The 13439-nt window shown below is 30.5% G+C and overlaps 1 protein-coding gene across 1 annotated transcript; it reads left to right on the plus strand.

Annotated features, from left to right (window-relative positions):
* Positions 1-40: 40 nt before the first annotated feature.
* On the plus strand, positions 41-10927 carry LOC107448273 (NFX1-type zinc finger-containing protein 1). The gene is made up of 2 exons (XM_043056468.2): positions 41-255; positions 4252-10927. The coding sequence occupies exon 2, from the start codon at positions 4280-4282 to the stop codon at positions 8975-8977; it is 4698 nt and encodes a 1565-aa protein (XP_042912402.1). The 5' UTR covers positions 41-255; positions 4252-4279; the 3' UTR covers positions 8978-10927.
* Positions 10928-13439: the final 2512 nt, after the last annotated feature.

Consider the following 13439-nt stretch of genomic DNA (forward strand, 5'->3'; position numbering starts at 1 on the left):
TTGGCGATAGAATTAGTTTGGCAATCACCTATTTCAGCTGATCGCCAAAGTCTAGGGTTATAAAACAGGCGGGCATTCAAGACAGTGCGTTTATTGAGAACTCTCTTTGTATGATGAAAAATATTTATGTGATTTTTCTATAAGTGGCAACAAAACAAATGCAGGGAATTTCCCACTAGTTTCAGTTTGTGAATTTTAAAGTTACATAGTTTTGCAATTTATTAAAACTAAGTGTTATACCTTACGTATTACAAAGTAAGTATTAGATTTAGATTAAAATATTCTAGGCAAAGTAGTCTACTGTATTTATTTTGAGTTATTTAATTCATCTGAAAAGTTAGTAAAAAAAGTGAGATAAAATTTATAGTAGGAAAGAAGATCTTAAAGCATCAATGTTTATATATTTGTATTTTATCTTGATTTAATTTAACTCTCATGTAATTTATAATATTGGTTTAAAAAATTACAATTCTAATATGCTCAATGTAAATGTGGTTTGATTTTTAATCTCTTTAAAACCATAATAATTAAATAATTTTCCTAACTAATATATAATTATGATATGTGTAATTCAATACCAATGTATATATTTTTTTTAAAAGAAGTAACTTTCCTATTTTTTTTAAAGATTTATGACCTTAAAACAAGCTTTCGTCATCTATTTTTTATATAAATATATAGAGAAGAGGATATTGAACCCGGCTCAATTATTTTAATGCTGTTAACTATTGTTGGTATTTTATATCACCATGTTGCATCACTATTGCTACAAATCCTTTGAATAAATCGGGGATCACGTGGCTCTGTTTAAGTGAGCTATTTTTATTTCAACAAGTTGAAATTTATAAATCTTAAGTATCTTTTTGGTCATTACTGCTTCGCCTTTTAAATTAGGTGTCTAAAAAAATGCAAGTTTAGATCTTTTGTAAAACCCAGAACATGGGTTACGTAGGTACATTGAAAATAGTAGATTGGGTAGGTTAGACTAAGACAATCAAAATAATTCAGATAATCCTAAATATAAGCATTCTTCTTTTGCAACTCAACAACCCTTTCTCTAAAATTGAGTTCTACTTTCTCTCCAGATTTCTTTTTTAAAAAATTTTATCTTCATTTTTTTCAAGTGTTCCTCAACCTGATTCTAGCCATCTTAATTTTGATCTTCTTTTCCTATTCTTATATAACTTTCCTATCATGATTTTATAAGACATGTCTGTTTCTATCATTCTTTTGGCATGTCTTATCCACTGTATTTTGTTGACTTTGATAAATGTTATGATGTATTTTCATTCAACTAATTTTTCTATTTCATGATTGTATCTTTTCCTCCAAGTATTATTTTCATATTCAACTTTCAAAATTACTTAATATGTTTTCCTATTTGTTGGATTAACTCCAATTTTCAGATTCATATGTTATTATCAGGGCTCTGTCCAGGCCAAATTTACTACCGTTTAGCCGTACCTTTACAAATTCAATGTTAAGGAAAACGGTAGTTTCACAAAATACTTTTTCCTAAAATGTTATTGTTGTATCTCGTAAGAAATGATAAATCCATATTTTTGTGTTGATTTTGTAATATAATTTTTAATTTTCACAAATTGTGTCTAAATTTTCATAAAATAGGTACCTCTCAGAAAAATCTAGACAGATCCCTGATATTGACCCTATTAGGGTTTTATTTATCTGCATTTTACCTTTTCTTGAAAATGTACTTATTAGTTATCATTTTTGATCATATGCTGGGAAATGATTTGTATATCTTTAAATTTTAACTTTAAAAAATTGTTTCGAATTTTATCTGATAAATTGATTTTGATTCTGTTTTTTTTTTTTTTTTTTTTTTTTTTTTTTTTTTTTTTTTTTTTTTTTATCCTTAAGTTTTCCAGTTTCTAATTTTAAACATTTAAAAGTATTTATTTTTATGCAAAGATATTTATTACAAGGTTAACTGACAAAAAGAATTTAGTGCCTAGAAAAATGATGTTTATATAACAATTATTGCCTACAATTGCTGTCAATATGCCTGTCTAAATACTTTGGCATGTGGCCCTTCATTGGTCAATTTGCTGTGCATGTGGCCCTTCTCTCAAAAAGGTTGTGCACCCCTAGTTTATGGGCAAAATTTAATGCTTCAGATTCACTTTTATTCTCAGTGTATCAGCAAATCATGACACGGTGCATAATATTCAAGTACCACAACGAACGAATTTTAGATATAAATAAAGCATTGTAGTTCATATGCCTGCAACTAACCTAAACATCGCGATTCATATTCACTCAATTCTAAAATGTAACATTGTAGTTAGTTTTCACGTGTTTTAAAAATCAAACATGACTTGTTTTCACATGATTTTTTTTTTTAATTAAAAAATAACACATTGAAATTAGTAATCATGTGATTTAAAATCAGTTATTCAGATCCATACTTACGTGTATTAAAAATCAAATATCCTGACTCGTATTCAACGCAATAATTAAAACAGAAATCCAGATTCATTTTCACACTGTTTTAAAATTAAACATGATTTGAATTCACTGGATTTCAAGACATTGATGTTTAAAAGATAAATTTTGTCTCCGTTCTACTACCTAATGCAAAACATATTTAAAACCAGGCTCCCCCAGGTCCAGACCAAAGTGGTGGGCCTTCCTTAAAAGTGAGGCCCTTAGACCCTATGCCCTTTTGAACAAAACAAAAAAAAAAACAATAAAAATATTTATATAGTTTTAAAAAAAAAATTCATGTGATGAATAAGTCTGAAGCTACATGTGTCACAATTTAAATAACGGTAAGGAATCGCATCTTCAGTCTAATGCATGTGGATAAATTCCTGATGTGACAAACTTTTGAAAGTACAAACTGGGTCCATCTGCTAAACTTTTAAACCAAGTTGGCTCCTTTACAAGAGCCCCACCACCCCGCCCGTCAAAAAAAATGGGAAGAAAGATAGCAAAAATCTTTATGCAAAATTATACTTTATCTTTGCAATGATGAATTATAAAACAAACAAAAAAACACATTTGCAATAATGACATAATAAGCTTAAAATTCAGAGTTAAATAGACTTATTAATTTATACAAACTACGCTCTAGCGGCAAAATGTTTAAGGGGCCTTTAAAAATCATCTCTTCAACTGAAATGATACAACTTTTCAAAAATGAATTATGAAACATAAACATACTTAATATTGTGACATAATATGCATTAAATTTTGAGTTAACAAACTTATGCTCAGGAGGGGGGCACCTGCAAAATTTTGAGACCTAAGACCCCTTAAAAATCAGCACCCTCTAAAAATAAAAATACTTCTTCGCAAACCAATACTTCATCTCTGCAATAATGAATTATGATACCAAGAAATATATGTATAGTGGTAGCATAATATGCATTGCATTCTGAGTTAACAAACTTTTTTAATTGTACTGATAGATTGATTAACATGGGTCTTTGGGACACTGGTAAAATATGACTGACAAGGGATACTAGGGAAGTGTGACTCGCCAATTTTGAAATAAACTAGTGGGGATGTATGCCTTATGTAGAAAAATCGGTATTTTATACTTCAATGCAGACTATTAGTTATTGTAATTATCTCATACTCCAATTAATTTTGTGGTACCTTCACGTACTATATAATGCATATTTATTGTCAAAATTGATTTCTAAATTTTATATAACTGTAGTTTTTCAGAAAACCTTCCAAAAAATTTTCCCAATTAATTGAAGTATGTAATTGCAAATCAATTAATAATTAATTTGCTGCTTAATTTATTAATTTGCTAATTAATTAACCAATTAATTACAAGTTAATTAGAGTATGAGACAATTACAATGGCTAATAGTCTGCATTGAAGTAATAAAATACCAATTTTTCTACATACTGAATTATTTTTTATCTCTCACAGGACCTTCTATGGGCCGAAACGAATGTTGCCCTCTAAAATTATTCCTCATAAGGCATACATCCCACTAGTTTATTTCAAAATTGGCGAGTCACACTTCCCTAGTTTCCCTTGTGATTGAAAACCCAATGAATTCTAGATTATAGTAAACTTACTTTTTTTGGCTTACTAAATCCTTCATTCATTCATAACTCATTCCTTTAAATTATGGATTAAATTTAAATATAATTAAATTTAGTCAGCCATATTAATAAGAAGTTTATTTGGTACATAAATATTAATTAATTGTTTCATTGTTGTTAGTTTTATTTTAATATTATAAATTGTGCTTTTTAAATTTTCAGAAAGGAATTGTATTGAAATATAAAAGCTATGGAAGCCCCTGCAGCTAAAGGACCGATTCGTCGAATCACAAAAAATGATCTTTTAATTTTAGCATGCAACAAACGTAATGATCTACTGTTATATGAGTTGAACAGGACAAATTTTGGGTTTCAAAGATTTCTTCAAAATCAAGAATATTTGAAACAAGATGGTAAAATCGATTGTGATATTATGGCAACTCTCGTTCAAATAATCTATAATGTTTGCACTGTGAGTTTAAATAGACTGGAAGGTAGTCTTGTGAAATTTCTTGAAATGTTGAAGGATTGCAAAAAGTTTATTTTTGTTGATGTCCATGTCACAATAAATACACTTTTAATAGAAAAACATTCAACCAATTTAGTTACACTTACCACAAACTATTTGATTATTTTGCAAAAATTACTAAGGCATTGTGAGTGTAGAGAAATTATAGATGATGTTTTTCCGGCTCTACAGAACTACTTTAACACGATGCGGCTTCGAAAGTTGCAAAACTTAGCAGACATCAAAGCTCAGTTTGACATATTAAAACACAAAATCGAAAGATTTGATGACCCTAAGCCTGCATTGGAGGATTTAGATGAATTGGGTAAATTTCGAGAGCTCTCTATTGTACCTAGAGAAAATGATATAATAAATTGTGAAACTCCAGATTTACCACAAAATATTATTGATGGCCCTTACTCAAGTGTTAACCACTATTTAGCAGTTCACTTTCGCCTTACAAGAGAGGATATGCTTCGATCATTTCGTGAATGTGTTGCGCATTGTTTGAATTCGGATGAAACAGCACTCATTAGATCAGAGACCCAAAAATATGATAAAGTTCTTGTGGTACGTCCAGCGAAATATAAGCCTGAAGGTATATGCTGTACAATCGAAGTTTATTCATCCAAAGCGGTCAATTGGAAAGACTCTATTCTCTCACTACCTGGAAGTATGGTCTGTCTAACTCCAGACAAGTTTAATAAAGTAATATTTGCATCTGTCCAAGAGTTGAAAGCTCCCACCGGAAAAAGTGAAAAATGTACTATAAAACTCATTTTAGAAGATGACCGCTATGAAGATTCATTGTATGCAGATGTTCAATATCTAATGGTGGTTCCAAATGCGTATTTTGAATGCTATAAGCATGTATTGTCTGCTATAAAAAGCTTTAGTCCGAGCAGTTTTCCTTTGTCTGATTATCTTGTCTCTCTAGAAAGTAGTGAAGCTTCGCCTGAATACTTGAGAGATCCTGATAGCTTATTAGGTCGAAAGTATTCCCTTTGTGAAAATTGTGAGTATTCTTCTGAAGGCTGTGAAATTCCGGACAAGAATGAAGATTTGTGCAAAAAATTTGATCCGTTGCTTTATGATGAATGGCCATCAGCAGATAGTTTAAAATTAGATGAACACCAGTATGAAGCTTATAAATTAGCTTTGACTAATAAAGTAGCAATAATACAAGGCCCACCAGGCACAGGAAAAACATTCATGGGAAAGAAGATGGTGAAAGCTCTTTTAAAAAACACTAATCTTACTCCTATTATCATCTGCTGTATGACAAACCATGCTCTTGATCAGTTTCTTGAAGGTCTTTTGAAAGAAAATGTTGAAAACATTGTTAGACTCGGTAGTCAAAGCAAAAGTACAATTATGAAACCATACACTATGGATAACATAGTTTTGACTCATAAGCTTTATATGGAACAAGACAATTCTAATCGTATAACAGATCAGATAGCAAAATCCATCATAAAGAGGATGCAGAAATTTATGCCTCATATTTTAAATCCCGATGTTAGATATGGTGGTGAATATGATCCAGCACTTTTTGCCTTAAAAGACATATGTCGGGATTTGAATAATGATATAGAGTTGCTTGATTTCTGTAAAAACAAATATTTAGAAAGTTCTGCACTACAGGCTATCATTGATAGTAACAAAAAAGAAGAATTATTGTCAAAGTCTTCTTCACGTTGCAGTGAATTGACAGAAAATATTATGGAGTGGTTAGGATGTTCACGTAAATTAAAACTTTATGAAGAATGTGAAAAACGTTTCAATAAAATGAATGAGAAAAGTTTAAATATTACTCTGAAACATGAAAATATCTGGTCCTTGCACCTAACCAACAGGTTTGAACTTTTTTATTTGTGGCGAAAAAATTGTATGGAAATTTTAAAAAAAAATATTGTTGAAGAAAAAGAAGAGTATAAAAAATTAAAACAGTCATATTGTGGTAAAGGTTTTGACAGTTCTCTCAAAATTGAAGTATTGAAAAGTGCTCATATTGTTGGTGTAACAACTACTGGTGCTGCAAAATTTCGTGAATTGCTGTACTATGCCCAACCCTCTATTTTAGTTGTAGAGGAAGCAGCTGAAGTGCTTGAATCTCATACAATAGCTGCTCTTTTACCAAGCATTAAACACTTTATCCTAATTGGTGACCATAAACAATTAAGGCCACTGCCATCAGATCATGAACTAAGTGAAGTATATAATTTAAAAATATCAATGTTCGAAAGACTTTTTACGAACAATGTTCCTAATACAACTCTAGTGTCGCAACATCGTATGAAACCGTGTATTGCTGATCTCTTAGTTAATGATCATTTATACGAAATGTTGAAAAGTGATGAAAGTGTTTATAAATATAAGGAAATTAATGGTGTGAAATCTAGCGTCTTCTTTTTTGATCATGCTGAGAGAGAATCGGAAAGATCTTCTAGCACAAGTTCTTCTAATAAATTTGAAGCTGAAATTGCTGTAGCATTGGCAAAGTATTTCCAGGTCCAGTCGTATTCTCTTGATCGAATAACCATTCTTGCCACTTATGCTGCTCAAGTAAGCCTTATTCGAGACTTCCTTTTTAAAGCCGACTTAGAAGTTAAAATAACTACTGTTGACAATTATCAAGGTGAGGAAAATGATATCGTTATAGTGTCATTTGTTAGAAATAACAGAAATGGTGTTATTGGGTTTCTAAAAGAAAACAATAGAGTATGTGTTGCACTGTCTAGAGCAAAGATGGGCATGTTCTGTCTTGGTAACTTTAAAATGTATGCCGAGAAAAGCCCTCTTTGGAGCGCAATTTTACCCAAATTACAAGAGCAAGGAATGATAGGGGATAAAATTCCTTTACAATGTAGTCGACATGGAACTGAAACCTCTGTTCAAACTGAAGTTGAGATTTCTGAATTTATGCATCGAGGCTGCCAGCAACAATGCAACTTCAAACTCCCTTGTGGACATAATTGCATAAACAGATGTCATAATTTTGATGCTGATCACAAGCTTTATCAATGTCAGTTGCCTTGTGAAAAATTCATCGATGTAGATCGAATATGCCCCCGATTATGCTTCCAGCCTTGTAAGAGAGTAAAAAAGAATGCAATAACTCTTCCTTGTGGGCACAAATCCAGAACAGTTAATATTACAGGTTTTACTTGCCTTGAAGAGGTGCAAAAATTATTACCATGCAATCATCTGGTCACAGTAGCTTGCTGCGTGGACATAACTCAGTATAACTGTCCTTCTTTGGAGACAGTTATACTTCCATGTGGTCATACGAGTAAAGTTCCTTGTTTCAAAAAAGATAAAATAAGTGAAATTATCTGTCGTGAGAAGCGTCCTTTAATTTCACCTTGTGGTCACACGGTGGATGTGGCGTGTAATTTAGATTTGGATGGAAGTGATCTTCTGTCTTATTGCAATCGACTGTGTGGCATAATGCTGAATTGTGGGCATCTTTGTGAAGGTTATTGCCGGTTTTGTTTAGATTTTGGAATTCATGCACTTTGCACTGCAAAATGTGATCAAAAACTTCCATGTGGTCACCTTTGTAAAGGCTACTGTAACAGTCCTTGCCCTCCCTGTAAAGAACAGTGTGGATTGGTGTGCCCTCACGCTAATTCAAATAATAGCAGATGCATCAATAGCTGCTACAGACCATGCATTGAATGTAAGTTGCCATGTCAATTACGCTGTGACCATGTTAAATGTCCGAAACTTTGCTATCAAAAATGTACTGTAGAACCCTGTTCTATGAATTGCTCTCAAATCTTACCATGTGGGCATGAATGCATTGGGTTGTGTGGTGATCCATGTCCATATTTATGTCGTGTGTGTAATGAAAGTGACATTGAAAATGGTAATCCAAAAGTTGACCGCTACATTATGTTGATGGATTGTGACCATGTTATTGAAATGAAAGAGTTAATCAAACATATAGAGCAATGTTTAGAGTGTTTTGAATGGCCTAATTGTCCCTTATGTTCAAAGTCGATATATCAAAGCCTGCGCTTTAAGAATCATTTGATGAATGCTAAGAATTGTCTCCTGCAAAGCTGTGATACTAGAACAATGGTTAGTGAAATTAGATTCCTTCTTCACACAACTTACGATGCCGATTATATTATACCAGCTGTCTTCAGTGGCATAAACAGAAAAATCGAGCGCATTCTTGAAAATGAGCAAACTCCTGATGTATTGGTTGTTTTAAAAACTGTTGTTAATTTAAGAAGTTTAGTTAAAATTCATGAAATGATTGAAAACTGGGGTGAGGCTAACTTTAACTGCCATGTATTAAATCGTTTTGAAACCTTATTGTTATGGCTCTCAAATCATTTGAGATATGCTAGTTACCAGCAAATTATGGAATCAGAAAAAGCAATTGAAGTATTAGAGAATCTTGTTAAAAAACAAGTAGAGCTGTTCTAGGAATGTTTGAGGTGTCTAAAATCTTTAATAATATAATCAAGTTATTTATGAATAATCTAGATTTTTTTTTTTGGTTTGGTGAAAATCATTGTAATACTGGAAAGGTGTGACTTAGTACAACTTAATTTATTTATGTTATGTTTTAATATTTCAAAATATTGTTATGTTTTTCAAATTGATTAAAATTAGGAAGTTAACCTGAATAATAAAATAAGTTCAAAGGAAGAGCTTGAGAATTTTTGTTAAAAATTATTCAAATGTTTAAGTAAACTGTTAGGAGTTTTTAATTTATGAGAAATGCATTATTTTTTGAAAATTGATGGCATCACTAATTTTAGTGCCATATGAAAAATCATTTAACTTCCCTATATTTTCAATTATTCAAATTTGAAATAAAATGGTATAAAATTTGAAATAACAGGCAATTTAAATCATACTTTGCATTTGAACTGTATTTAAATTTTTTATCAGTACATTTATGTCAGATGCCAGGGTTTAATCCAGGTAGAAATCGAGTTCATATTAGAAGATCATACTCAAGGAGGAGAAACGAGGGATACTTGCTCTAGGGCCTAGTCTTAAATCCATACAAAAGTTTTCTTTTTTCTTATTTTTTTAATGAAAACTGAAGCTTGTGTAACTAAAACTTACATGATAAAAATGTAGCTGACATGAAAACTGAACCTTACATACCTTTAAAAACTACACTTATGAATAAAGGCTTCTTAAAATTTCTACACAAAAAGAAAATAAGATTTTTGTTTTGTAAAATGCCCGCATTAAACTTAGTCCCTTGCCCTGTGTTCGGCTTTAACCTTACTATTTGAAGAGCCCTTCACCGAATTCTTAAAAAGAGTCATTTAATAAATTTCCAATTGTAAATACTACTATTCTAGATTAAATCGCAAAAACTTCCTTTCAATGGTTTCCTACTTTTAGTATTTTATCAATTTATTGTTCATATGTACTTGTTTTCAAACACTATTGATGTTCAAAAATATATAGTGACTGCTAAAATTGAATTTCTTTAAAGATTAAAGTAAATATAACAAAATTATTTCCTCTTTTTTTTCCAGAAAAACAGGCCCTAAAGAGATAAACTTGGATTTTTCCTTGAATGTAAATATTTTGAGTAATCGTGTGTTTTATGTTTTTTCAGCATTTTATTCAGATAATTATGTAATTGAAATCAATTATTAATAACTTAATTGTCTAACTTTTCACAGTTTAGTATACAAAGTGTTTTGTAATGACCAGTTTTAAAATCTATTTTTAGAGTAAAAAATAATTTTTTCATTAAGGTTTGGAAGTTTATCGAAGTAAAAAAGAATGTAATGAATTTGCTCAAGAAGCTTGTGGTAAATTTTCCTTCAACCAAAAATTTTATTTGTTATTCTGATTTTGGCATTCTTCTAATCACTTTTTATTTCCTTGTAATATATTTTCTTTTATAGATATGTTTAGTTAATTAAAATTTTCAAAAACTGGTTTATGTGAGGAAGAACTTGTAAGGTGGTTTCTGAGAACTGGTGGTTTCTAAAGTGGTAACTTATTTAATAAATCCTTTTTTGATCTTTTTAATCCTTCATTTGCACTAACCAACTAATGGTGATCCTAAATGTAAGTACTTTATAATTTAAATTTTTACAGTGATTCTAAAATTGATCTTAAATGTGGTCTTAATAGTTAATTATGTTTCCTGAAATGTTCTAATCAATATCTCAATTTTAATATTTAATGCTCATTCAATTTATGAAGAAAAGAGTTTAAATCTGATTATTTTCAATTTTTATAGAAATTATTTTTTACTCGATGTGCACACAATATTGTATTAAATATATCAAATTATTTTTGAAAGATAATTACATCTTTTTAAAGTTTTGACAACAAATGTAATATTTTTCAATAGATTACTATTTATTATTTTTAATAAATATTTATTTAATCTTATATTGTAGTCTTACTTTAGCATCACAGTTTATTTTATACCATTCGTATTTTTCTTCTGAAAAGAAAAAAAAATTGTGCTTCCTACTCCCTTTGCTCACTAACCCTTGATCACTACATAATCATTTTTTGTTTCTTGACAATAAAGAAATTGTTTAATATATTGACACAGTTTTAGTTAACTATTCTACTAGGATAAAATTAAAACCTAATAATTTTGTTTGGTTACTGTAGCATTTTTTTTCTTTTTTATTTTCACTTTCATTTTTAAAAATTTTATTCATATTTAAATGAAAATTATTATGTTGTTTAGAATTATTTTTAGGTTAACAAGTTTTATTATGTAATTTTTTTAAACCTACTGAATTTGTTCCAGAAATAAGGCGAAAAAATGATTTTATAACAAAATATTTTTGCACAATTTTTTAATTTTCTCCTTTAAAAATTGTGCCATAAACAAATTCAGAAAACCGATTCTAATCGATTTGCCTAGAATGTTACTGAAATTATGGGTGGTCTATTTAAATTTAAGACATCGTTACGACAGAGTCAAGTCGATTCGTCTCTAGCACCATTCATCGTGGGTACAATTTGTTGCATACGCAACTCGTTATAGCAATAATTTCTTGCAGTTTCGATTCAATACATCTGTTTATTAAGTTAAAACTCTAGCAATGTCTACAAAAGCTAACTAAGTATTTAACTTTTGGCTTTTCAATTATTCCAAAAGCACCTAAGGGTGTGTTCTGTTAGGAATAAGGAGTGAATGGAGTATTAGCAATGCTTGCATGCACTATAATCTTATTTTTCAAGTTTTTTTTATGTACAAAGATTGCTGTGGCTAATTAATAACATCCAGCATGATAATTTCTTGAAAAAAAATATTGGTTTTAAATTATTTTTTAACTAGCTTTAACTTGACTAAGCATAATATTTGTCTTGAGAAATATGCTTTCCCAATGGTCCTTGCAGTTAAAAACATTCTAGATTGTCAAATTTATTTTTTTTAATCTGAATAGTTCCCTAAAACAAATTTTTTTAAAAGGAATAAAAAGATACTAAATTTAGCAATCACACATAAAAATAAAAGCCTTGCAACAGACACTAAGGGTATGAGACATCGCGGAAACAAGGGTTTTTAGAGTGTTAGTTAAAGTTAAAAAAAAAAAAAAAAAAAAAAANAAAAAAAAAAAAAAAAAAAAAAAAAAAAAAAACAGAATTTTCAAAATATTTTTTGATCTAAAAATAGGCCGGATAGGTTGTTGGGGCCATGCTCGAGAGGTGAGTTCGATCCCTTCCGTCCGAAGAGCCCCCTCCCCGTGTTCAAAATGATGACTGATGCACGCTAAATCTGTCGGAGTCACACAGTCCTCCAATTTCCCATAACAAATCAATGTCTCTGGGAGTATTGGATCGGAGATTTGTCTTGCTCTGGCTCAGGTCTAAAACACGATCTGCGGTTGGATGGATGGTTTGTGAATGTGTCCTCCCTGTAAAACGGGATGTAACGTATGTATGTGTCTCTGGATCATCCTTGGGAATATTACCCAGACCGCCGTCAATAGCCCATTGTGCAGCTCTAGTGCGTCGCAAATGTGCCTGTACCTGATCAAAAGATCGGAATTTTTGTGCATTACAGTGATTAAAGAGGCTGACTTTAAATTAAGCTAATAAAACGATCTTATGAACACATAAAACGAAAGCTCAGTATAATGAGTTTCTCAATATAATGAATTATTACCTGAAATCAGCTGTTAACGATAATTTTCCAAGTTGTCGACGAAATTCTAATTTAACATTATGAATTTTCGAATAAATGAGACTGTGTGATTACCTGCTCTACACTTGGTTTTACTTTTATTGGTCAGCTGTCAAGAACGATTTGCATAAGTCAGTTGTTCCTTAGCAATGTATTGAAATCAACATTCACCGTTATCAATGACTTAATTTTCTTTTTACAAACCTTGCTTCGTTTTGGAAACTTGTTCATACATTTCTGTTATAGAAATTTCTGTCTTTTTATGAAGTACAGATCTACTTAATGCAGTCTAAAATGTGTAGACAAGAGCAGTTTACTGCTAAATATGTATTTTAAATCAAAATCGTTGTTCTAGTATAAGAAAAAGAGATAAATGTATGTAAACAGGAAGCTATTTATAACGATAATTTTATCTGATATAAGAAATTGTCGTTATGACAGACTTCAATTTGTACTTTTTCTAGAGACAAATCAGGTCCAAATAGTTAGTCAATTACTAGGCAAGCACTTGAGCCTTTTTACTGTTAATTTTGCATTTATCCCCATTTTTCTTGAACTATTTAAGCTAGTCATAAATTATTAGCACTGAGTGAAATAAAAATTTTTTTGTTCAGGCATGTGATTTTTCCGCTAATCAATAATTTATATTCCGACAAAATTTTCTCTGAGTTCTAATCTGAACCGATTGCGTAACTTAAGCAAAATCCCGTTAACCGGACCTTTATTCCGCCGTTACCAGCACGATAAACTTCACGA

The sequence above is a fragment of the Parasteatoda tepidariorum genome, chromosome 9, assembly GCF_043381705.1.
Source record: "Parasteatoda tepidariorum isolate YZ-2023 chromosome 9, CAS_Ptep_4.0, whole genome shotgun sequence".
Lineage (NCBI taxonomy): Eukaryota > Metazoa > Arthropoda > Arachnida > Araneae > Theridiidae > Parasteatoda > Parasteatoda tepidariorum.